The sequence below is a fragment of the Maniola jurtina genome, chromosome 16, assembly GCF_905333055.1.
Source record: "Maniola jurtina chromosome 16, ilManJurt1.1, whole genome shotgun sequence".
NCBI lineage: Eukaryota > Metazoa > Arthropoda > Insecta > Lepidoptera > Nymphalidae > Maniola > Maniola jurtina.
In genome coordinates this window covers 8,601,939-8,628,634 of record NC_060044.1, presented here as the reverse complement: position 1 = coordinate 8,628,634, position 26,696 = coordinate 8,601,939, and the positions used below count along the sequence as shown (strand labels likewise).

The following is a 26,696-nucleotide window of genomic DNA, read 5'->3' as shown; positions in this document are numbered from 1 at the left end:
TAAGGTGATAGAGCCAACCTAATAGCAAAGGGGCATCGTTCATCATTTAACTCTCCTTTGTTTTTCAAAGAAAATTTTAATTAACTCCACTTATAATTAGAGCAATGAATAATGATTAAAAACTGAACTTCAGTAGTACCTAAGTACTGATTCTCACTGGTCAAGTGCGTATCAGAATGCCTACAAGGCAGGGTTTCGTTGGCATACTTATTGCTGAAATCGTTGGCTGAAATCGTTGGCTAATAGGATCACTTTGTTGTTTGTCTGTCTGTCCGTCCATCCATCCGTCGTGTCTGTCAAGAAAACCTGTATGGTACTTCCCGTTGACCTATAATCATGAAATTTGGCAGGTAGGTAAGTCTTATAGTACAAGTAAAGGAATAAATCTTAAAACCGTGAATTTTTGGTCACATCATTAAAAGAAATTAAAATGTGTTTCAATTTTCAAAGTAAGATAACTATTTCAAGTGGGGTATCATATAAAAGGGCTTTACTTGTACATTCGAAAACAGATTTTCATTTGTTTTTGTGCATAATAGTTTTGGATTTATCGTGCAAAATGTCGAAAACAGTACCCGAATACAGAACCCTTGGTGCGCGAGTCCGACTCGCACTTGGCTGGTTTTTTTAACATAAACAATAATATTATCGTCTGTGGTAGCGTTTGCTGGCGCGCGTGTTGTGACTTTTTGGAGTGTTTTTTTGTTAGAAGTGGCTGGTTTTTGTGTTCTGCTGGTGTTTATTGGTGGTGAAACTGACTGGGAAGCGCTCTAAAGGGGCGTTGCGCGTATGTCGGTGGGCGCCGGCACAGACGAAGTCCATACTTATACATATAGTTTCCCTAACTTGTAAATAATTACAAACTTGACATTGGCTAATCAGTGTAAAGCCAGACGAGAGAGAAAAAAAATCTTTTTTGTCCAGAAACGCGCCCGCCGCTTCAAGAACCAGATCCTGTGCGACCTGCACTTCGCAGACGTGGCGCTGATGGAGTGCAGCGACTTCATGCAGCAGTTGCGCAGCTTCAAACCGCAGTCGCTGGGCTGCGCCGTCGCCCGCCGGAAATCCTCCACCACACTCATCTTCCCTCTGCCACCGCAGGCCTGTTCAGGTAATTTGTCATTTAATGCCCTAACTGCTGAACGTCAACTGGACACGAAGAATTACGAGTCTCACGAGGAATTCCGCTTGTTCCGCTTAGCTGTCTGCAGATCGCGTCTTATAACGCGTCTATAGCAAACGGCACGCTTGAAGAGAAGTAATCCTAGCGCGTTGCGCAGTGCTTTCCGTACAAACGTAATTTAGCAAGAAGGAAGAAAAAACTTTTATTTTTTGAAGCTGTGCCACACATGACCAGTTATACCTACGGGTTAGGTTATCCCGGAGCCTCTAATACTTGAGCAAAAGACCTCAAGCAGAAGAAGAAGCGATTCTAAAACGTGTCTACAAAGTTCATTGAGTTTGAGTTTGATAACCAGTCAAATATAATTATTCAAATGAGAACTAAATTAGGTTTGTATCGAAAGTGCTGGGGATAGCGCTAGGGTTACTTCTTTTAACTTGTCCTGCGATTTTCATAAGCATAATCAGTTTTGTCTATCTTTTGTCTAGTTGTGGAAAATCTCAGAAAAATCTATCAGTCCTTAAAATGCAATAAAACAGCAAGTCTATCCAGATCAAAGGATATTATAAAACCGTTAGCAACTGCGTATCCGCCTAAAGGTGAGATCCAATTTTCTGCTTAATTGAGATAATAAAACGTCAACCATTCTCTACAGTCCTTTTCGACAGTTCCAAAACTCGCGAAATGGAATAATTACGCTCAATTTCTGTGATATTCAAATGGAGATTTTACCCTCAAGCTTGCGGCTAAATTAGTGCTAGGTTAACGAGATTATTCAATATTGTCGACTGTTTAAATACCTAGGTACATTTCGGATGTACCTATATAAATAAAGGGTAGGTAATTAACGTAGCCTTTCAACCATCATTAGTAATTGTTGGTAGTTTTGACCTTGGTTATGATCATTGCAGACGTTAGTTTTCTTTTGGAACCCTACTGAAATTAATTTATATAATTCTTATCAATCTGTTTATCTATAAACCTAGATGGAAGCTTCATATTTGTGCCTTTTGGCGTGGAGACCTTGGGGTCGTGAGGCCCGGAAGTTCGCGCTCTTTTTGAGGTTTGAAAAGGGTTATCGAGTCAACCGGGGGCAACGACCTTGGGCAAAGAATTAGTTTGGCCATCCAAAGGGGTAATGCCAGCATCTTGGGTACAATGCCTCGCTGCGGTGGTCTCGATGAGTTTTTAGATTTAATTTAGTTTATTTTAGTTTTTAATTTAATTTTTTTATTTGTTTTTAGTTTTAATTTAGATTTAAGTTTATTTTATTTAAAAACTCTTCTGTTGATGTCAATAAAATTTTATATTATAATCATGATTTTTCTTTGAAGTAGCCCTTCTATTGGTACTAATTTAGTTCAGTAGTGCAGGTTTATAAATTTTCATGCAAACGAAGTTCCAAGAATATTCCACAGTCTGACTGTAAGCGATACTTGACAAGGCATAACAAAACAACATTACGTCGACGCTCAACATGAACACGTTTCCTCCATTTCAGCCTGTCAGCTATTTATTGCGCCGACAGGAGCACAATGCAGTCTATGCTATGAATAGAAATCTGAGCCTGAATATTAGTTAGCCGAATCTAACAATACCACTGAAATAGTGACTGGACATACAATGCAAGCTTTCTGCTATCGGGTATAGATTTTGACTGTTATTTTACTTTTGGTTTGTTATTTTTGGTAAGACAATCTTTTGATAGATTAATTTTAAGGCATTTTGGTGCAAGGTTGACATGAAATGACGATTCTTTTCCAAAACGTTTCGAAGTACGAGTAAACTGAATTTATCACCTACTAAGTACGTTATGTACAAAATGTGAAGCGAAATTAAAAAGAAGTGCACTTTGACAAGTAATGTGTTCCACATAACAAAATATCATCGCTTGTAGTGTTTGCTGTGTCTATCGTAGCCTGCAATTAAAAAGAAGTTAAAATACATAATGGATGAAAAGAGGCATTTCCTTGAGATACCCAATCTTATATTAGTAATCACCTACACTTTAACACAAACCTGGTAGCCGACACGGAAACTATCTTGCTCCGTAAGCCTACACCGCGAATAATAATGTCACTCACTAAAAGGCTCGTATCCATCGAATATTCATGATCCATCAACGTCTAAAGGTTGACAACAGAGGGCTTCGAGGTCATCATCCGTGAAATGAAATGCAAGGTAACTCAATTTTCCCTTGTTTCCTGCTTAGATGGAGCACAATCCGCAAAAACTTTTGCAGAGACGCCAAAGCCCGGTAACTCCAAGGACTAGTCCCTTACTAAAATATTAAAACCACTTTGAGAAAGGACTCGGGTTGTCCCGAAAACAATATTTGCTGGGCTAAAATTCGGGACATTATGTCAAGATGGTTTTTTCATAATAATTCGTTTTTAATTTGAAAATGGCAGGTTTTTTTAATGCAATGTTACATTATTTTTGACGGACGTCTCAATTTCGGGACCTCCGGCAGAAAACATTTTACAATTCTGCGAAGGTCCTCTCGTAACATAACTTTGGCACTATTTTCTTTTAACATAACACAATTAAGTATGTATCGTTGTAATTACAAAACAATGAGTTCAAACAATTTTTTTTATTCGCGAATTAGCAAGCATTTAAGCAATACTATGACTGTCTGCTTGTTACCCTTTCACAGCTAAAACATTGAACACATTTTGATGAAAAGCACAGAATTTATTAGGCATATACTGGAGACAGTAGAATATAGGTTTATTATCCTACAATAATGATGGGCTATGGACTACGTATCATAGAAGTCAGTAATTCAATGACAGCTTAAAAGTAAAAGTAGGTCAACACTTACTTATTTCGCGTTGATTTTCTTCTCAGAGTAGACAACTATCAGACTGAAGTGACTAAATAATAAATCTTCCTCAACAGACTTTATTATATGGCGCTTAAGATTGCTTACGAAGCTTTACATAATTACTGAGCTCTTTGGAACTAGGGAAAGTATCTTGGATATTTCAATCTTTAATTATTTTAATATAATGGAGATAAGATTCTTTCTGTTTTCAAATAATAAATGTTTTAAATTTTTATGGGTAGCTAAAATGTCGATATATTAAACATCAATCCCCCAAGTGTTCAAAGTGGAATATGGCATAGCTCCTTAAATTATTACTTGCATTAAATCAACCAATAAAACTTGCGAGCAAAACATTCGGATCGGTTATCAATATAAAAAAAAACAATTCTGACTGACCCGGATACTTTACTCGGAAGTTTAATTATAGACTTTGTAGTACAGAGTCTATAATTAAATTAACTAAATATTACGATATTATGTAAAATTATACAGTAAAAAGATTGTTTTGTGTATTTTTTTTTTTTTCATATTTTCTACTTTTGTAACTGTCTATTGATCTCGTATTCCTACTCGTAGTACTCTTATTAGAAAGTATTTTGATTAAAGTACTTTTAAGGAGAAATGTATATCTACTTATCTAACCTTTTTCACAGTACATGTACCCATGCATTGTGATATCAACAGTGAAGGATAAAGGAATGGGCAAAAGCAAAATATGCTTTTATCCTTCGCTGGTTATCACTACTTTACTATACTTATGCACATAATATTAGGTATTACTATCAATGATGTTCAAAATTAATTAATGTCAAAAATAAAACTGCAATACAGCGTACTTAAACAAAATTCATTTACAAAATTCACTTTGCACTTATAAATAAGTACGTTTATTAATTAATATTCATGTAAAGTACAAAAACACAAACGTAACGTGATGCGAAATTAAAATCGGCAAAGCTTTTCGAGCGGTTTACGTTTGCAGAGAGCCAAAACACACAGTAAAATATTAATTAAAACCTTCACGTGAAATGATAAAGCACGAACTTCATAAAAATTCCTCTTTCCACGTACGAATGGGCTGTGGGCTGACCGTATTGCGGATCGTTCATGCTTCGATCATCAAAGCACAAGATTGGTCTCATTCAAAATGTTATACAAAAAAACGTTTGCTTTTATTATTTGATTCAAATAAAAAAAGGCAAACTATTTTAACTTTATTTATACACTTGTGTTTGTTTTTTATAACCTTCAAAGGCATTCTGTGGCATCATCAAACTTATTCCGATTGGCTTTTTCACTTGTGAACTATCGATAAATATAATTAATAATAAGGAAAACAGTTGTGGGCAAGTAATAATTTTTCATTGACACTTTTTGACGACCGTCATCTTGTACTAAGTTTGTCCTTTAATGATTGAAGACGTTATGGTCTTCCCCAACTTAGTGCGGCTGGCAGAAAACGGAGTAGCGCGTGGTAAATAAAATCTATGAGCTTTGTAGGGCGAGTATTGCCGCCTCCAACGAAAAGCCACGTGGACGCGGTGGCGTCGTGATTTGCGTCGCGGTCGCATACCTAGTTGTACTAAGTAGGTAAAGTTGCTGAAATTCTTGTCCGCCTAAACGCTTTCCTAATATTTTTATAAGACCACATTTACATCGCTGAATACAAAAAGTTTTTCGGCTGTTGAAATTCCGTTTCATTTGTCCCTGACCTTAAAATCAGTTCAATGCGGTAGAACTACGAACTGTTTTCACAACGCTAACTTTCCTGTCTCCGCTTCAGTGAGAACAGTGATGGCGGATAGGAAAATTTTCGAAAATATAGCAAAAACATCAAACGGTTTATAATGGATCAGCTCTGCACACCGTTCCGTTACAGAGGGATGTGCTTTAATACTACTTTTAAATTATTTTCATTCGGTGAATTTTATTTCTTCACACTGATTTCACAGGTGAATTTTTATAGAAAGTGAATTTTCGCACTAACATTAATTCGTTTTTTCTTTTCTCTCGTCTGGCTTTACATAGATTAGCCAATGTCAAGTTTGTAGTTAGTTACAAGTGAGTGAAACTATAATAAGTATGGACTTCGTCTGTGCCGGCGCTCGCCGACACACGTGCGGCGCCCCCTTGGAGCGCTTCCCAGGCAGTTCCACCCCCAAAAAACCACAGTAAAACACAAAAACCAGCCAATTTTAACAAAAAAAAACTCCAAAAAGACACCGCACGCGCTAGCAAAGGCCAACACAGACGAGGTCCCATTATTTCGTTTTCCAAAGTAATTTATCTAGTTGTTTTTCTCTTACTAACACGCAAGAGGTTATGATGTTGCTCGCAAACTGTTTGCATCTTAGCTGGAATCAATAATAACCATAAAAAAATAAAGTGGGATTTAATATAATAATTTTGAAACTTTATGAGATAGGGCTTCATGATTTATCACTGGCTACTTGACTGTTACGTATGAAAAAGCATTTCACGTGGTTTTTCACATGTTATGTGTGAAATGATCTATCTCTAGTTCCAGAGCAGAGCCAGAACGGTAATAGCTCTATAGATAGCCCTGTGACAATGACAGAACATGTTTTACTGACAGGCAATGCTCAGGAGCTCAATAATGGTATTGGCCGACACTTGCTCACTATTGGCTACAATGCATTGTTGCAATAAGAATACCACAAATTCAGCCAATCACAATAATTGCGATTGTAATAATGATTGATGCAGGTTTTCCGGAATCGACGTACTGGTCTGTTCTGCTTCAGTTCTTTTCACAGCTCCGTTCGTTTTCTCTCTCTCTTTTATCCAATATTTAGTGAAATGGCAAAACGGTATTATTTATAGATAATATCTCCGCATTGAATCAATATGGATTCGAAACCGCGGTGCCTATATTTCGTGATTGGATGCTCCGATGATTGAATATATTTTCGCTTTTGATTTAATTTGCAATTCGAATGCTTGTATTTAATATATTTTACGCACTAAATAAGCTAGTGTGAATTTTGTTTCCAACCCAATGTTTTGCTGAGAATTTCGAATGCACTTTAACTTTTGCTTTAGCATAGAGCTTGGCTTTATTTTAAGGTTTTTAACTGACTTCGAAAAAAGGAGAAGGTTCTCAATTCGTGGGAATCTTTTTTACTTGTACACGATTCAATATTGGTTTCATTTTGGATAATGCATTGAATAATCACGAAAATAAAGTATCTTAATAATTTCACAGCGAATTGTATAAACCGTTCATCACTATAATAGTATACAAATTATTACTTCAAGTGAACCGTGTTTATTTTAAAATGATTCACATCAAATTAAACTTCAATATAATAATATTAAGAATGAATATATTATTAGTGAACAGCATTATTAACATGCATTTCAGATTTTTATTTTATTTTTAAAAATCAATCAATTATACAAAAAGGAGATATTTCTTATAAATATTCTCAGGCCTCAGCTGTACAAACCAATAGGTAGCAAGCATAGCACATGAAAAGAAAATATTTCCTTCGAAGCGGAAATTAATACTTCCTTTCTCGAACAAAATCTGCACCGAGGACATCTTTACGTCTCTCTTCTTTCATAAAAGTACCCGTAGATGTTGATACCAGCAGAATACCTAATATTGCCACAACCACTGACACACAATCGCTAAGATATATTTTATAATACTTGGTAGCGAATTTTCTGTGAAGAATAAGTTCATAGCAAAAAGAAGTTACTTTTTATTACTAATTTTTCATTACTTTTACTTACTTACTCTTTATTTGATGGGAAAATAAATTTTTGCCTATCAAATTGACTATTATTATTTAATTCGATATTATAACTATTAAATAATATTAAATAAAACGACTTGTAGCTTTTGTAGTTGCCCGATTGACACTCACACTAATTTTATTGAATGATGTAGCGATCAACCCACGTCATCTTGATTTTTAGTTGCATAGGTGATCATCGCGTTGCTTAGGTTGCGCTTAGCTTAGAAAATCATCTGCTTAGGCAAGTAAATTAGTACGCATTCGTTTCAATAGGCTCAAAAATATTTTTTTAAAAGCGACCGGCAATTGTGTAATTGTGCGGAACCTATACAAAACAGAGTAAAGCAACGAGCTACTCACGCTATAGCGGCCATTTGCGGCAAGCCTAAAGGAATGGCCTTTCTAAAGGATTTTGAGCGGCTGAGTTTGTTATGGGCTTCTTTTCAGACCAGAACGTTTTTGAAACCCTTATAACTTTAATTTAAAAGTAACGTACCTTATTAATAATGACCATTACGTAAATTTATCTGTCAAATTCAACGATTAACAATCAAAAAGTGTACAATTATAGTAAAAGAATAAACGACTTTGACAACTATATCTAGGTTTTGTATATCAATGCAACACCACAGCATACGGGTCACTTTCGGTCTGCACCGCACATGAAATGAAAACCTTTTTCATGAAGCGGAAATTAATATTTCCTTTGTGTGTACTCGCTACCTCTTTATAGGTCAGTGGGTTTTTTATCTCTAAGTAAAACTCTATGTGATTGCGTTTTTTTAGAGCACACGATAAGATTTTTCACTGATAGTTGCAATACTTCAAATGCAAATAAAACGCATGAAATAGAATAGAATAGATTTTTATTCAAATGAACTTTTTACAAGGTTCCACTGGTTCGGAATGCCGTTCCTACCGAGAAGAACCAGCAAGAAACTACACACCATGGCAGTGTGATACCGTAGTAACGATTACTATTACATGAGTTTGCAGCGTAGTTTATCGTCATTTAAAAAGGCGTTAGAGCTGTTTACTGGTAAATAACAGATTATAATAGCTTAGAATTATTGTACCTAAACTAAGTCGTGATTGCTATAAGTACTCGTGCAGACAGACTGAGTATTTAATTTATAATCCATACTAATAGATATTATTAATGCGAAAGTGGGTTCCATATCTACTAATATTATTATTGAAAGTGGGTTCTTCTATATAGTTTGCGACAGGTCGACATGGCAATTGGGGTATGAGGTGGGGGGCTCTCCGCACACTCGCATACGTCATTTCATTTTTTCATTATAATTATGTCTGTCTGTCAGCTAGCTTTTTACGGTGCATCCGCTTAACCGATTTTAACGTTTGATACATAGGTAGATAATAATTTGTATCTCGGGGAAGGACGTCAGGCGGTTTTTCACGGAAAATCAAAGAGTTCTCACGCACTTTTTAAAACGAAATATACGCGGAGTATCAGTTAAGAGGTTGTCTCTAGAATTTTCGATGTATAAAAAGCTACGCTTGAGCAACAAGATGCGACAGTGCGACAAATCTCTGTTTTAAAATATAAAAATGACTTTGTATTAATTAACTTAATCAAATCCAGATTACAATTTCGCTACAGAAAGACGATTCAATTTAGACTTGGTTATTTAAGACTGAATGAGGATGAGTTAATTCTTAAGATTCAATCAAATGCTCCGAAAATTCAATTTAAGCTACACGTACCTACCTTAAGGATTCAAAGTACTCGTAACTTTGTGTTGGAAGTTTGATCCTACTTAAGAGCAGTAAAATCTTTGTTCTTGATGTGATCGTCCCTGATCATAAATTCAACTAGAATTTTATCATTGCTCTTAAATGAAATGAGTGTTATTTTTTAACCCCCGACCCAAAAAAAGGGGTGTTATAAGTTTGACGTGTGTATCTGTGTATCTGTGTATCTGTGTGTCTGTGTATCTGTGTATCTGTGTATCTGTCTGTGGCATCGTAGCGCCTAAACGAATGAACCGATTTTAATTTAGTTTTTTTTTGTTTGAAAGGTGGCTTGATCGAGAGTGTTCTTAGCTATAATCCAAAAAAATTCGTTCAGCCGTTTAAAAGATCAGCTATTTTCTAGTTTTCTTGTAGAAAAGAAGGTTAGATAACCCTTAGGTTCATAATATTCAAGTGTCAATTGACAAATGTCAAGCTCTCAAGATGGACGTTGCCTAGATATTAGTGGTGTCAAAAAATAATTTATCTATAATACATATTCAATATAAAAAAATATTCAGGATATTAGATATTCCTTAAACCCCATATTTAATATAAAATTTTTAAAGCAATACATTTTCTATTAGTAATTGCTTTTAAATTTGACGAGGCGTTTGCCAAAGATAGACCTACGATCTACGTCACACGATATCAGTAGCGAATATCATACGCGATAAAATATTATATTCTATCGCTACGCGTTGGTTTTTAATTCGTTTGGAATATCGCCCCTCGGTAGTTTCATTTATCAAATAGATTCTTTCGATTTTGCTATTCAATCAGGACAGTAGTTTTATTTATTTGTGAACTTGGTTGTGGGTGAATACTGAATGTAAATAATATCATATTTCGATATTCGGAGTTGATATTTTCACAGATTAGGTTAGTTACTTGATTTTGTGGATTTGTGACGCGCATATTTGTTATTATAGGTTAGGTACGTAAATTGTATTGGTCTTTTTGGAAATGTGTGTGTTTGTGTGGTCTCATGATGGAACCGGGTGGGCATAGTGGATTATATCCAGGGTCTCATGATGGAACTGGGAGGTAGCCATGGGAACCGAGTGTCTGTTATAGCTCCGGCGTGCTTGGAGCTTGGGTTGTTCGATTTTTGTATTAGTTTTAGCCGTGATGAAGGCTAAAATAAAAACTCGTTATTAAAACGATTTTTAAATAGGTAACTGGGTAAACTTATCTACTTTTTGTACCTTCTTGACATTTCTTTATCATTCCAATTGTTTTTAATTTTGCATAAATACGTAGGTAGGTATAGGCATTCTGTTCCATGGGTATAGGTACCTAGGTATTTAGAGTAAAATTATTACCATATACTATACGTCTTTCGTGATTTCTTTATTGTCATGCTTTTTAGGGTTCCGTATCTGAACCTGAAGGGTGCTAACAAGGAATACAGAATCTATTATTTATTTTTGTGAAGCTTGTAGGTACTTATTGAAGTAAAGGTTTACAAGTGCCTTTGAAATTTGTTGGTACTAGTATATCGTGTTAGGTACTATTTTTATTACTTGAGTGTTATTGAAATGGAGACCCGTGCTCAGTAGTGCGCCGGCGATAAGTTCTCACTTCTTTTTAATGATTCTTATAAAAAAAAAATAATGAGAAGAAATAATTTAAGTATAAAAATACAAAATAAAAATTATTTGTTTTTTTAAAGTGATATAATATATTTCTACAGAACCTCCTCCGACACCTCCCAGACGTCGCTTTTAAGGTGGTAATCTGTATAATGGTTCGCTAGGGGTGAAAGCAACAGAAAAACAGGTGCAAGCGATTCTCGACCTTATTGACGGTAACGAGAAAGTTGTTATTTTGTCATATTCTTGCTCAGTATCATTCATAGATTGCTAATATGTGGTTTTCTGAAATATGTCAATAAGGTTGAAAATCGTTTGCATGCAAGTTTCTGCTTGCGGCTTTTTTTTTGATAGTTAATATATTTTAACGTAAAAAATATTCAATATTTTTCTGTAACAAACATTAATATTATGATATAGGAATCTAACCATATTTGACACCTCTACTAGATATACATAATTATTTATTTGAAAATGATTTGTCGGGGGTGTTGAAAATTTTTAATTTACACTTGTATTAATAAACGCTTGTTATTTAAGCTCATCTTGAATTCCAATCTACATGAAAAAAAACATAACTTAATATTTCAGGTGTCAAGAAATATTACATTATCCACTTCAAAAAGATTCGGCTTGAGAACCGCTACCTTTTTGGAAGTCGGTTAAAAAGAGTTATCAGCGTGTGTGGTTGCCCTTAAAATAATTTAGTTTTAAAGTTAAATACGGACTCAAGGATTTACATACAAATCTTTGGACCCGAGTCACTATCAGACTGGATATTTTTCCGGAAATCTAAGCGACAAACCATAGACACAGGTATAAGTTTCTAGAACGTGTTTATAACATTTCGTTGAGATTGATTTATTTGTATAAAAAGCGCTGGGAAATGCGCTTTCTATTAAATATCCAAATTTCTCTGTTCATTTTATTTTCTACAGAAAAAATGAAGATTTACGAAGATTTCGGAAGAGTTATAGGACTCTTGGTCCACTCTAAGTATGAACGCCAAGCATATTGAATAAAGTTTGGTGTTCTACCTTACAGTGAATCGTGTGTCCTGTCCCATCGACTGAAGAAAGAAGAAAAGTAACAAGAGAGAAGAAAACAAAGAAGAGAGTAGAAATAAGTATAGAAGAGTACTCTATTAAATGTATTTTTATCATTACTCACATGATTATAATAGTTCCAAAACGAAAAGATCTCGTCTATTTACAAAGTAAACTTATCCGTAAAGCTTGCATATTATGTTAATATTTTAGCAAATAGGAAACTATCCTGATTCGACCCTTTTACCACAACATAAGCAAAAGGGTCAAACGCAGTAAATTGAAAAGAGATTCAGAGACCCATTTTGTACATAAATCAATAAACGCTAAAACCTTAAACCTCCCTGCATGAGGGAAAAATCTGATGTTGTTTTTAAAATTCTACCTTATCTTTTTTTTAATTTATCTATACTTATTTGTACGGATTTCAAAATGTGAGAGTATCTATGTGCTTGCCGATAGATACATATCTATCTGTCTGTCTGTCTGTTTGTTCTCTTTTCATGATTTTTGATTTTGACAGATAATGTACAGTACAGATTTGCTTCCCGGAGGCAGGCTTAGGCTACTTTTATCCCGTAAAGTAAAAGAGTTATCACTGGAGTTCTAATAAACACAATTTACGCGATTGAAGTCGCAGGCATCAACTTTCAGAATAAAAAAAATCCATTATCATAATAGGTACTAGCTGATGCCCGGGTTATGATTATCCTCGTGGATTTAGGTTATTCAAAATCCCATGGGAACTATTTGATTTCCCGGAATAAAAAGTAGCCTTCGTCACTCTCCAGGTCTTTAACCATGCAAATAATCACGTCGATCCGTAGCTATGTTGCGGCGTGATTGAAGGACAAACCAAAAAACAAACACATTTTCGCATTTATAATATTAAAGACCTCACTTACTGATTGAATTAAGAATTTTTCAGAATTTTTCTTTTATAAATTAAGGTAAACTTTTGTGTATACTCGGCACATATAAAAAAGATAACTTAAAATTTAAAAACCCCCCCGACACAAGAACCTCTATAAGAAAACTAGAAAAGAGCTGATAACTTTCAAACGGCTGAACCGGTTTTCTTTAATTATAGCTAAGCACACTCCCGATCAAGCCCACCTTTCAAACAAAAAAAACTAAATTAAAATCGGAAATTACTTTAATAATGATTTAATAAAATAAATTACTTTAGGAGCTATGATGCCACAGACAGATACACAGATACACACGTCAAACTTATAACACCCCTCTTTTTAGGTCGGGGGTTAAAAATTCAATAATATCACAAACATGATTTTGTTACTTACTTTGTGAGATTCAACTGTAAAATTCACCGCGATTTTCCGCAAGGTCTCGCGTCGTTCTGGAACTTAGCGGCCAGCGTAAATATTTTATTTAGAACTCGGACTCGTCTGTGGCAGTAGCACTTTGGTATTTTATAAAGGAACAACAATATTGTTAACTTTGCGCTCTCTTTCGTAGAAAAATATATTATGACTAGCTGATGCCCGCAGCTTCGCCCGCGTGGATTGGTCAGATCCCCTGCAGCATCAGGATTGAGGAGTTGGACTTCAATTTTTTTATGAAACAATGTCGCAAAGTTCCTCTATCGATTAAAAAAGAAATGACGCAAACCGGTTCAGAAATCTCGGAGATTTCGGTGTACGTAGGTAGAAAAACACAACTCCCTTTTTGAAAGTCGGTTAAAAAAGTAGCCTATGTTACGCCCTGGTCAATCCTCTATTTGTCTGTGAAAATCCCGTCAAAATCGGTTCAGCCGTTCCGAAGATTAGCCTTTTCAAACAGACAGACAGACAGACAGACAGACAGACAGACAAAAATTTTAAAACCGGGTGATTCAGTTATAGTATCGTTCAAATAACCATATGAGCTTAATATGAGGTAGTTATTTCGAAATTACAGACAGACACTTCAATTTTATTTATTAGTATAGATAACTGTGTTTATTTACTCATTTACTTTGTTTTCGCACCTAAGTTATTTTTTGTATAAATAAACTAAAATAGTAATATAAAATATTAACAATTCAATCTAAAAAAGAAAAACTGGCTGAAGAGAGACAAATAGCCAGCCAGTTTCTCTTTTTACCCAACTACGGCAAAACCGAAAGGAAGGGTTATGCTTTTAGCAGTCTATGTATGTATGTATGTTTGTATCCAGATTCTGTGTGTTCCACTGCAGCGCCTAATTTATTGTAATACCTGTAACTTTAATTACGGTGCCTATTGCCTACCAATATTCACAACCGTCATGGGGTGTCCAAACTTGAAATTTTTGCAAGGAGGTTTCTTTATAACCTAGGCACTACATCCCTGCTGTGAAAAGGTTTCAGAAATTCATCCTATTAGCGAAGCCGGGTCGATTCTTTTAAAAATAAGAAGAGTAAGAATATTTATTTGCTTATTACCCTAGTACATTTTAATGGTGCATAAAATCGCGCAGTCAAAAGGTTAATAATAATTACAAATTTAAAATATAAATATGAAATATTTAAAAAAGTAACAATTAAAATAAATATACAAATTAAAACTTGAGCTAAAATAGGTTCAGCTTGTCTTTTAAAAAAGATTTTGCCTGCTAGAATAATCACCAATGAAAACTCCATTTAATTTAATCAGAGTCTAACTTACGCAATATTAAACTGTGGTTGTTTTTTCTCGAGACATGAATATCTAGGCTACCAAACGTGTATTTTTAAAACACAAAAAGGCGCGGGCGAAGGCCTACTAATAAATTGAATGAGATAACTCGATGCTATCTGGTAGTTACTCCCCAATGTCGGTATTTGGGCTGAACCACAGGGCTGAACCAAAGGGCAAAGGTAATTCAGATAAGAAACCAAGTCATTCAAAAATTCAGCCGTTGATAGTCTTAGGTACCTTTACATTTTAATAAATACAACTACTTGAATGAATCAACTACCAATTCCATCCGTGTTCCAATACTATCAAATGATATGTAAAAAATTACGGTGCCATTTGCAAATGTGCAAAAAAAAACAATCGCCTATTACAATTATAGCTTGTTATTTACTTTTTAGTTAGTTTTTTAACCCCCGACCCAAAAAGAGGGGTGTTATAAGTTTGACGTGTGTATTTGTGTCTGTGGCATCGTAGCTCCATAACTAATGAACCGATTTTAATTTAGTTTTTTTTTTGCATGAAAGGTGGCTTGATCGAGAGTGTTCTTAGCTATAATCCAAGAAAATCGGTTCAGCCGTTTGAAAGTTATCAGCTCTTTTCTAGTTACTGTAACCTTCATTTGTCGGGGGTGTTATACATTTTTAATTTACACTTGTTGACAGAGCAGTCGTGGTGTTTTTATTGTTCAAGTTCTACCACTTCATAGATTTCCTAATAATTAAATTCAATCAAGTACAATATTCAATTAAATTCAATTAATCCACTTCCAAAACAAAGCTCAAAAGAAAATAATGATAAATTCAGATATCGAGATCAAGTTACGCCACTAAATGAAAAAGGGTTTACCAAAAAAAGGTTATTAAGTAAATCGGATTTATTCAGCTCTCCAAGTTTCGGATACCCCGCTGACGCTTAAGCTTCCTCGTGAGAGTTAGCTAATAAAAAAACTTTTCAAATTAGGGAAGCTAACTCTACAGATGAGGCATGATTTAAGCCTTTCGTGCTTGGCTGGGCTAGGCAGTGCCGTGCGTTTTTAGGGTTCCGTACGATACAAACAGAGCACTAATAATGTCACTCTTTTTTTTATTATTCACTATAGGCAAGCGCTTGACCACATGCAATCACACCTGATGGAAAGTGATGATGTGGTCTAAGATGGGACGCGTTTACCTAGAAGGTGCCTATTCACTCTTGTTTTAAAGATATCCGGATTGTAAGCGGTAGGAAACACAGAAACTCTGCTATCTGTCTGTCTAACATGTACATCTAGCTCGTAGACGAAATTAGTTACAGACCTTAAATTCTGGTATTTAGTACAAAACGTTGACCCAAAACCGAATATTGAATTAGAAACTAAATTTAATTCTCTTTCAGGGGGGCTTCAGTATAATAGTGACATGTCTAATATAATTTTTCCTTCCAGATGAATTTTGCGAAGAATACCCCCATAGTCTAATACCCACGCCGGGGTATTGGATAGAATGCTCGCGGCAGAAGATCGCTACCGACACCATTTGGGACGAATCCGAATCAGAGCATGACAGCGGACCTGACAGAGATGACGGAGGTTTGTACCTTTTTATTGTGTTAGATAATCTTCGTAACATACCCGCAGGCTGAGGTTTAACATTATTTTTTGGTACATATCGGACTTACATATTGTAACAAAAAATAATAAGCCTCGTAGCGGTATACCCGTGGAAGATATTATGAAAACTTAAAGAATTTGTTTAAAACTCCAATGCGACAACCCTGCAAACAGCTGATCGCGGAAATGAACTCGTAAAAAACTTCTGTGAACTCGAAGGACCGGTTTGACGGTTGTCAAGTAGCAGAGACAACGAAAGAATCTATGGTACACAAGTACTTTGGTATTACCACAATTACAAGCCCTTGTATCTAGAAAGTTGAATTTCACACGGAGGTTCCCTTTATAATGTAGACATGGATTAAAGCTGGATTTTTTAAATTTCTACAGAGCGAAACCACGGGCGGTCGCTAGTAATAGTAGGTATATGGGTTATGATATCAAAATAAAGATTAGTTAGTAGTCTTTTCAAACAATTCCAGAGATGCTTAGATATGCTTGCCGCAAAGCGATGCCAGTGTGGAAACCAAACGGGTATGAGTTTAGGTGATAAAGCATACCCCTTCAAGGGAGTCCGCTTCCATTTTAAACTGTATCATCACTTAACACCAGGTGAGATTGCAGTCAAGGGCTGATTTGTATCTAAATAAAATAAAATTAAAATATCATGCAAAGAGTCCCTATCAATTTACATATTATTTATTTTGACTCGAAATCATTTCGAGAATAGCCTTGAAATGGTTTGAGTTTACAATTGATAGCTGTAAAATCCACAAAACAAGGCGTGAAAAGTAGAACAAAGGAAATTATAATAAAATTCCATAAGCAAGAACAATAAATAACCTTATCTTCAATCACTGGCTCTAAAGCGCTGAAATGACTTATAACACTTGCGTGACTGGCCCCAACGAATCAACTCCAATTTGTGTTGTGCCATATTAACTCACAGATGTTGTTCCCTACTAGTTGATGCCCGTGACTTCATCCGTGTGGATTTAATTTAATTTAATTTAAACAACTTTATTGTAACAAAATTACAAAGATAGAATATTATATTATACACTTATATAAACAAGGGGATTTATGTATAAGTCTCGAGTGAGTTCTGTAATTTTCCGGAATTAAAAAGCGTTTTAAATGTCGTTGTTTATTAGCAAAAAATACTTTAACGTAATAAAATATAAAAGATTTATTTACTTAAGGAAAGATTTATAAATAAGTCAACTTAGCGGAATTAACTACTTCTTGGTAACAGAAAGAACTCGCTTCATAATTTGCTACAAAAGCTGAAGTTACGAGAAGTTTCCGTTTAAAGACTACAATATTGTGAGAGCTTTCCGAAAATTTCATAAGCTTATTAATGGAGCTTACTGACGTCCAGAGAAGATACTTTTCCTTTGAGTACTTTAGACCAATTTCAGCATTAAATAATAAGTTATCTGACAGGGAGAAAGTTTTATCACGAGCAGGATGTATCGAATGCAGAAATCCATCAGATTTCATTTCTAGCTGGTTCGGTTTAAAAAACGCTTTCGAAATTTGTAATACACAGAACTGTAATAGCTCGTTCACACAGTAGACGTAGCGCGTACCGTTGCGTTGTAATGTATGGAACTGTATAAAACATGGCACACCACTTGCGTAAAGCGTTGACGTATGCATAACCCGGTGTGTTAGGGGTTAACGCGCGTCACTACGCACGTGTAACGTGTACGTGCTGCCTTTAGTGGTACGTCACACCACAAAGCGCGTCAGCAACGGTATGCAGCTTTGACAGCACGATAACTACGCGCGTTCGAAAGCTTTAATGTTAATTCATCATCATCATCATCATCATCATCATAGTCAACCGAAAGACATTCACTACTGGACATAGATCCCTTGTAGAGACGTTCTGATGCCACGCTCTTGTATTGCCTGAGTCCAATGGTTTCCTGCGATTCGTTTAATGCCGTCTGTCCACCTAGTGGGGGTCTTCTAACGCTGCATTTCCCGTGCGAGGTCGCTATCTAGCACCCTGGAACCTCAATATCTATCGGTCTATCAAACTATGTGCCCTGCCCATTGCCACTTATTACTCTGGTTCTCCTATGGATACATTGCAATTAAAAGTTAAAATAAAACTAATTAAAAGTTACAATATACAAAGTATAGGAGTCGTAGTGCATATCCAAGAAAAACTTAATCTTGCTACCGGATCTGTAGCGCTTATAATTCACATATTATTATGTAATTATCATCATCAAATCAACCTATTGCCAGCACCGGTCTCCACTCAAAATGAGAAAGGTTTAGAGTTCAGATCCTAGTCCACCAAATTTAGATTGACAGACTTCACATACCTGTGAAATCATTATGAAGAACTCTCAAGTTTCAGTCATGCAGGTTTCCATAAGATGTTTTACCGCAACGTTATAACAAGTAATATTTAATGGCTTAAAATGCACAACCTAATTCCAAAAAGTTAGAGGTGCGAAAAGGAGGCCGAAGTGTTAACCACCAGGCTATCGCCACTTCTTAACCCCCGACCCAAAAAGAGGGGTGTTATAAGTTTGACGTGTGTATCTGTGTATCTGTCTGTGGCATCGTAGCTCCTAAACTAATGAACCGATTTTAATTTAGTTTTTTGTTTGAAAGGTGGCTTGATCGAGAGTGTTCTTAGCTATTATCCAAGAAAATCGGTTCAGCCGTTTGAAAGTTATCAGCTCTTTTCTAGTTACTGTAACCTTCACTTGCCGGGGGTGTTATAAATTTTTAATTCACACTTGTTCACATATACATAATTCCTATATAAATTACAATATTATAAGTCAGTACCTAAAAGGGCCTGAGCAAGACAGATAACGTCTTCCAAAAGTGATCGAGAGGCATCCCGAGCACACATCTGTCAAGTTGGAATAAGGTAGACTGATGCTTCGTTTGGTTAAGCATAATGAGACGAGATGAGAAAGGTCCTAATATGATCCAAAAAAAAATATTTTCAAAAGATGATTGAAGGTCAATTACGACGTATGAAAAAGGATATTGAACTGTTTCTTTATGTGAATAAGTCAAGCCTTTGTCTTTTTTACAACATTGTAAAAATTGTAACATTGACGCCTGCCAGTGATGTATTGTCACAAGTTCGTGAACTGTAACAATAGTGCATCGGGTGGGATTTGAACAGCCGACCTTTCTGAATTCAGTCCGCTCCTGTAACCATTGAGCCACTGAGGCCTTTAACAAATAACCATAAAATTAAAACATCGAATACAGTAAATGTCTACTTTGTTCCTCAGGGCTTCAATAATTAAGGAAAATAAAACTGTCAAACAAAAGAAAATGACAAATGATTTCTTAAATTGCCCGACGGTCTCCCCTACAAAAGTTTGATATAAAAAAATACTTGTAAAGAAAAAGGTAACGAAATTAAAAAATATTACCTTCTCGATTGCCGTTAGGGTAGGTGGCGTTTACCAGAACTTTTTCAATTCCGATAAATTTAATTACTCAAGTTTTCCAAATGTTCGAAATGTAATACATGTTTCATAATTTCGAGTGGTGTTAAAAGTTTTATGAAAAGGCTTTAATTGGTGTTACAGCGTGTAATTCAAGAGCATGAATCGCGTGCGCTCAAAAAGGTAACGAGATTTGATCGTCAATTTGTTTCCATTTGAGTATCTTTATTGAAGTGAAAAAAGGGTGTTGGGCGGTTTTGGGATGGGAAAAAAACTTCAAGGTCCCGTCACCGACATGCTAATGTTAATAGAATAAACTACTATGAAATTTCAATTTTTAACCCCCGACCCAAAAAGAAGGGTGTTATTAAGTTTGTCGTGTGTATCTGTGTATCTGTCTGTGCCATCGTAGCTCCTAAACTAATGTACCGATTTTAATTGTTTTTTTTTTTGTTTGAAAGGTAGCTTGATCGAGAGTGTTCTTCTTATAATCCAAGAAAATCGGTTCAGCCGTTTGAAAGTTATCAGCTCTTTTCTAGTTACTGTAACCTTCACTTGTCGGGGGTGTTATAATTTACACTTGTTGATACTACAGTTAGTTTGAAAATTCAAATAAACTAATTTTAGTTTTCACGTCCCTATTGACTGCCACTTTTTTCCTACCACAAACAACTGAAAAGTTCGTAAGGTAAAATTTGAGTCGACACCATCTTCTTAGTCGAGTCAAATGCAAAAGATATAGAAATTATATTACCAAATTGCCCCTGCCGGTAATTGAACCCGTGATCTCCCATTTCTAAGACCACACCACTCACCACCAGAGAGGTCCTCGAGCCTACCTTACCTATACCATGTTAGGACGAAAAACATTAATATAATTTCTGTCTAAGTTCATAATTTCTGTGCTACGCTACATTTCTGAGAACTCAGCATGTTTAACTATGCAAACCGGATTATACAATGATGACACAGTTGTGGAACGATGTTAGTGAAAATTAGCCTTAGCTATCCAACTTAATTTCTGGAATAAATCTTAGTTTAATTTTGTTGTTAAGATGTTAACTTAAAATACAATTAGATAAAGTAAACCCATATGAAAGTGTGCACCTAACTCAAACACATTTTGTGGGAAGATGTCAAACCTGGAGGAGTACGTTTACTATGCAAAGCGGATTACAGAGACGAAATAACATTTCAACAGCTATTCCAGTTTCAGTGCTTGTTCTACAAATTGTCTAGGTATTATAGTAATAGGATAGGATAGGATTTCTTGTAACTTAACAAAAACTAGCCAAGCGATTAAATGTTTCAGTACGTTACATAACCGATAAGAGATAAGGCTTTTAAGTCGAAATAGCTCAATAGATCTCACCTTAACGGCACTGATTCGTTATGCACCAAAAAGTGAGATCGCAGTTAACCTTTTCATCCAATGAATGAAACGCTACATAAAGTCTAAGTCAAAATCATTTATTCAAAATAGTCACTATTGTACACCTTTTGTTTGTCTGATTTTTTTAGATTTGAAAGATGATTTGAAGTCTGAGAAGAGCCCACAACGAACTCAGCCGGTAATCTTTAAATACTATGAAAAAAGTATGTCCTGGTATAGAAACAAGTGTAAATTAAAAGTTTATAACACCCCCAACAAATGAAGGTTACAGTAACAAGAAAAGAGCTGATAACAAACGGCTGAACCGATTTTCTTGGATTATAGCTAAGAACACTCTCGATGAAGCCACCTTTCAGACAAAAAAAAAACTAAATCAAAATCGGTTCATTAGTTTAGGAGCTACGATGCCACAGCCAGATACACAGATACACAGATTCACACTTCAAACTTATAACACCCCTCTTTTTGGGTCGGGGGTTAAAAACAGATCGCTAGGTCTATTTTTCAAATTCACATGTAAACAACAACATTAACTCTAATAAATAAAAATTGCCTGCTAAACGTGCCACATTATTTTCAATGAAACTATAATACTGTCCAAGCCGTTGGTAGTGTTGGAAAGATTGGTAAGATTCCAAGAGAGCCTATAAAACATCCCTACTTTAAATGGACTTTGTTTTATTAACTTTTCAAAAATCGTTTGGTATGCTGACTGCATTACTCCGTCGAGTGTTGTCAGAGTAAACAACTGAGCTTTTAATTTTCATTATTCAACAACCACTGTAAACATTTTGATACTTTTCATTTAAGCTTTCATGCCCTGACCAAATAATTGTAGATACAGCATTGTCTCGTTTGTACATTAAAAAGAATACCAAAGCTTTTTAAGGTTAGTAATGTTTAAGCTCCATTTGAACATTTTCTTGGCACTGGAAGTCATTATCAAAGGTTTTGTTTTTTTATACAATACAAACTAAACATAAACGTAAACTGATCCACAAATATATAAGCTTTCCCTAAGAACATCAAAGCCTTATTGAGATTTATCGTACATACAAGAATCAAAAGCTCCTGTTGTTTAGCTTTATACCTACGCATGAAAACAAATATCTCAACATGTGTCTATGGACTTAAAAGTAGGTTTGTACGTCGTTGTACAGCGGGTGAATTATATTTTTCTGTTATTAGTAATTTAACATTCGAAAGAAGATAAAGCACTATGCACCTACTCAAAATTCAATACTTAACATATTGTTTATGCAGTTAAAAAGGATTTAATCGAAATTCCTAAATTTTCATAAAAATAACAATAAATAACTAAAACAATAATTGGTCAAAATATTGTTAACGTACCTACAATTGACGCGCCACTTTGTATTTTTTTATTTGTATGACGTTTATTGTGTCCAGACATGTTAAAATTTAAAAAATCTGTAAAAAATTTCAATAAATCGTTCCATATAACGCAATTAAAAATTAGGCATATGCTAATAATTAACAAGTGTAAATTAAAAATTTATAGCACCCCCGACAAGTGAAGGTTGTAATAACTAGAAAAGAGCTGAAAACTTTCAAACGGCTGAACCGATTTTCTTGGATCATAGCTAAGAACACTCTCGACCAAGGCAGCTTTCAAACAAAAAAAACTAAATTAAAATCGGTTCATTAGTTTAGGAGTTACAAAGCCACAGACAGATACACAGATACACACGTCAAACTTATAACACCCCTCTTTTTGGGTCGGGGGTTAAAAAGAGGTCCGTATATTAACCTATATTAGGTTTATTAACGCTTAAGTACAAAACGCTAACTAATTTCATTATAAGACACGAGTAACAAGTTCTAACAGCTGCCCATCTGCTGTACTTCATTCCGGACATGTTTCCAATTTATCGACGCATCATACGGCGAGCGAGGATCTTCGGTGTCTGGTCACTTTCATAATATTATCACCATAAACGAACCTGGCTCGACGTATGTTACCTACGCGGTCATATACTATTAGGGTTCCGTATCTAAAGGGTGCCACCGAGACCCTTTTACTGAGCCTCCGTTATCCGTCAGTCCGTCTGTTTGCCAACGGACCGTATCTCGTAAACCGTAATAGGTAGAGAGTTGAAATTTTCCCAGATTGTGTATTTCTAATGCCGTTTAACAACAAAATAATAAAAAATTACAAAATGGCCACCATAAAAAGTGTTATTCCTTATATGATGGTTCGGAAGTCGGAACCACAGAAATCTTAATGGATTTCAGTGTTTGGAATTTTGGAATTCTTCGTGTGCGATTCAAACTTGCACTTGACCGATTTTTGAACTAGAAAATATCTGCGATTTCGTCCACGTGGATTCAAGTTTGTAAAAACCCGTGGGAAGGGTTTTTGTCGAGCTCCCTGACGCAGCTGTTTGTGGATAAGTAATGAAAGATTTCGGTCGGGGCATTTTACGAAACGGTCTTTTTAAATTGGCTTAGGTTTGCCCGTAAAAGCCGCTAAGCGATTTAGAGCTCTGGTACGATTACACGTAGGAATCGATGAAATATTGGTCAGATAAATTCGCATACGTCTATTCCCAAAATCGTAGTTCCAAAGCTTTTTTACCCGACTGCGGCACCCAAAAGGAGGGTTATTTGTTTGACCTGTATGAATGTATGTACTCGTAGATATGTATGTCCATTCTTATGTCCGCTCGTAACTACGCAACGACTCAACCGATTTTGATAAATGATACGTCACTAGATTCGTCTTGATGGCGTGAATGTCACTGGGTACTCGTATTTGTAAAAAATCAAAATGGCAGATTTCTGTGCGGTCAGACAAAGATGCAGTTGCAAACCACAATCGGGGTTTATTGAAGGCATCATCTGGTCTAGTAATTATAAATATAAATCGTGTTCTTAATTATATGAGATTGTAGATTTCTGTCTGATGTAACACTACAAACAGATTATTTGTATAGCATAGACGAAGATCCTCGGCGCCCGGCATTGCGTCATTTCCTGTGTGATATTTCCTTTCTGCTATTTGCCCCAGTTAAATAAGCTAGAGCCACTGTAGCCTACAGGATTACTGTAAAGGCCATAATATAGCCGTGATGACCTAGTGACGTTAAGACGTCCGCCCGCTATGCAGGAGGCCGAGGTTTCGATCCAAACTGTACCTAACTTTTCACACATAATATGTGCGTTTTAAGCAATGCGCTTTAATTTTTTATCGCTTGTTTTAACGGTAAAGAAAAACATCGTGAGGAAACCCGCATGTCCGCGAGTTCTCCATAATGTTCTCAAAGGTTTGTGAAGTCTACCAATCCGTACTTGGCCAGCGTGGCGAACTATAGCATTAACCTTTCTTATTCTGAGAGAAGACCTACGCTCAGTAGTGGGCCGGTGAGTGGTTTCATGATAATAATGATGACATAGAAAGCCTGGGCAGATAAAAATCGCAACCAGTATTTTACCCTTTTGGACTTGGCTGTCGTTATCGTCAACCGACAGATGTCCTCTGCTGGACATAAGTATGTTGTAAAAACTTCTCTACGCCACGGTCATGTCCTGAATCCGACGGCTCCCTGCGTTTGGACATGGTAGATAGTCGGCGTGTCATTTAAAAAGACTCTTGTATCTCTATGTTAAGTTCCTCTATCGATTAAAAAAAATTACGTAAATCGGTTCAGAAATCTCGGAGATATCAGTGCATAGACTGTGCAAACACAACTCCTTCATTTATTACAGTCGGTTAAAAAAGTAGCCTATGTTATTCCTTGGTTAACTTGTCTGTGAAAGTCCCGTCAAAATAGGTTTAGCCATTCCGAAGATTAGCCCGTTCAAACAGACAGGCACTTCAATTTTATTTATAAGTATAGATTTTTACGATCTTTACGATTAGTTGGAGAAGAAAAGGATTAATTCATGTGACAGAAATCAATCTTGTTTATTTGTTCAGTAAAGATTTACGAAACTAAGCCTACCTAGCTTACCTATTAGCTTTTGCCCTAGTAAAGAGATAAACTATAAGTACTCTTTTGAATAGTAGAGAGATATAAATCCTTTACATGCACCGTTCCGTTTATAAACGCTGAAACGAGGTCGTCAAAGCTCTACAAAATCTCTACTCACTTATGTACCGTCCCTACCCACACTATTTGCAATCAATACTCTAACTACTTGGAACTTTGATGGCTAGTATAATACCCATAAGTTTGTTTCCTAATTGTTGTTGCACGAAAACAATCTCCTGGCCTGTTTTCCTGATAGCTTTTACGTACATACGTGTTTTCATTAAATGTGTGCGTTTTGCCCAACAACGCCATAATTATTGCGATAATTCCGCCGATGATCAACGTGTCAAACTGAGTAGCCACACTTCTAACGTATAATACCAATTGAATAGGGGTTAAAATCGTCTAACGCCAAACGGCAATGTGAATGCCGTTGAACAAATTATCATGTTGATCGTGGCTACAAGTAGGGTAACGAGAAATGCCATTGAAAAACCCCGTTAGTGGCAGTTAATCTAGCCGCGGCATTCACAACAATATGTTGTCATCGAGTATGTTGTTATCTCATTATTTACTAACTCATGCAACTGTGGACTACACAAATTCCAAACCCCTATTTTACCCCCTTAGGGTTGAATTTTCAAAACTCCTTTCTTACAGGAATCCTACGTCATAATAGCTATCTGCATAACACATAGCCGGATCCGATCCGGTTAAGGCTTCTTTTTATCCCGGAAAATCAAAGAGTTCGTGCGGGATTTCGAAGTACCTAAATCCACGCGGACGAAGTCGCTGGCGTCAGCTAGTGACAAATATAAATGAAACGAGCCATCTAAATGTAAAACTTTCATCTACAAACAGCAAACAAAGGCGTTACCTTTTTATTTACCTCGTCCAAAATGTATTGTGTAGACGCGAGCCCTTTACTTTGTATCTCGTGAACAATCCTCGCAACCATATAATATTCATTTCCCATCTCAGCCTAGACTACCTAATTCGGATGATGCCTATGCCAAAAATAAATTATTTCTTAGGAATTATTAAATACAGGGTCTTCCACAATTCGTAAAATCCACTACCGGTATTACTTTTAAGTTTGCTAACCATTTTAAAATCATCGATTTAACTTAAAAAAGTACCTCAAATGATGTCAAATGTTTATGACGTCACGTCCCTTACTAAGCGAGCGTTTTGACGTTTGATAAAAAGTCACTGATTTGACTAGTAGTCATCATCCCTACTGTTGAACTTTGGAGGGATCTCGATAAAAAAAAATAAGCAGTTAGTGGGGACTGCCGACAGAAGTGAAAACGTAAAAAATGAAATAACAGTGGTTCTTTTTTGGATTTTCAAATTAATTATACTGTCAAAAATTAAAATTTCATAATTTGCAACTATCAGCACTCGGAGCCCTATTAACACTTATTTAGCATGTCGGTGACGCAACCTTGAAGTTTAACGGCAGATTCATACCAATTGCGTATGCAGTACATACACGTGACACGTG

The 26,696-nt window shown here is 35.8% G+C and overlaps 1 protein-coding gene across 1 annotated transcript in view; it reads left to right on the top strand.

Annotated features, from left to right (window-relative positions):
- The window catches only part of LOC123872951, an 82,280-nt gene that overhangs the window by 17,519 nt on the left and 38,065 nt on the right, over positions 1–26,696 (top strand). Inside the window, exons 5-6 of the mRNA XM_045917566.1 lie at positions 925–1,111; positions 16,200–16,343. Of these exons, the coding sequence (XP_045773522.1) occupies positions 925–1,111; positions 16,200–16,343 (331 nt within the window). The remainder of the gene's footprint in view (positions 1–924; positions 1,112–16,199; positions 16,344–26,696) is intronic.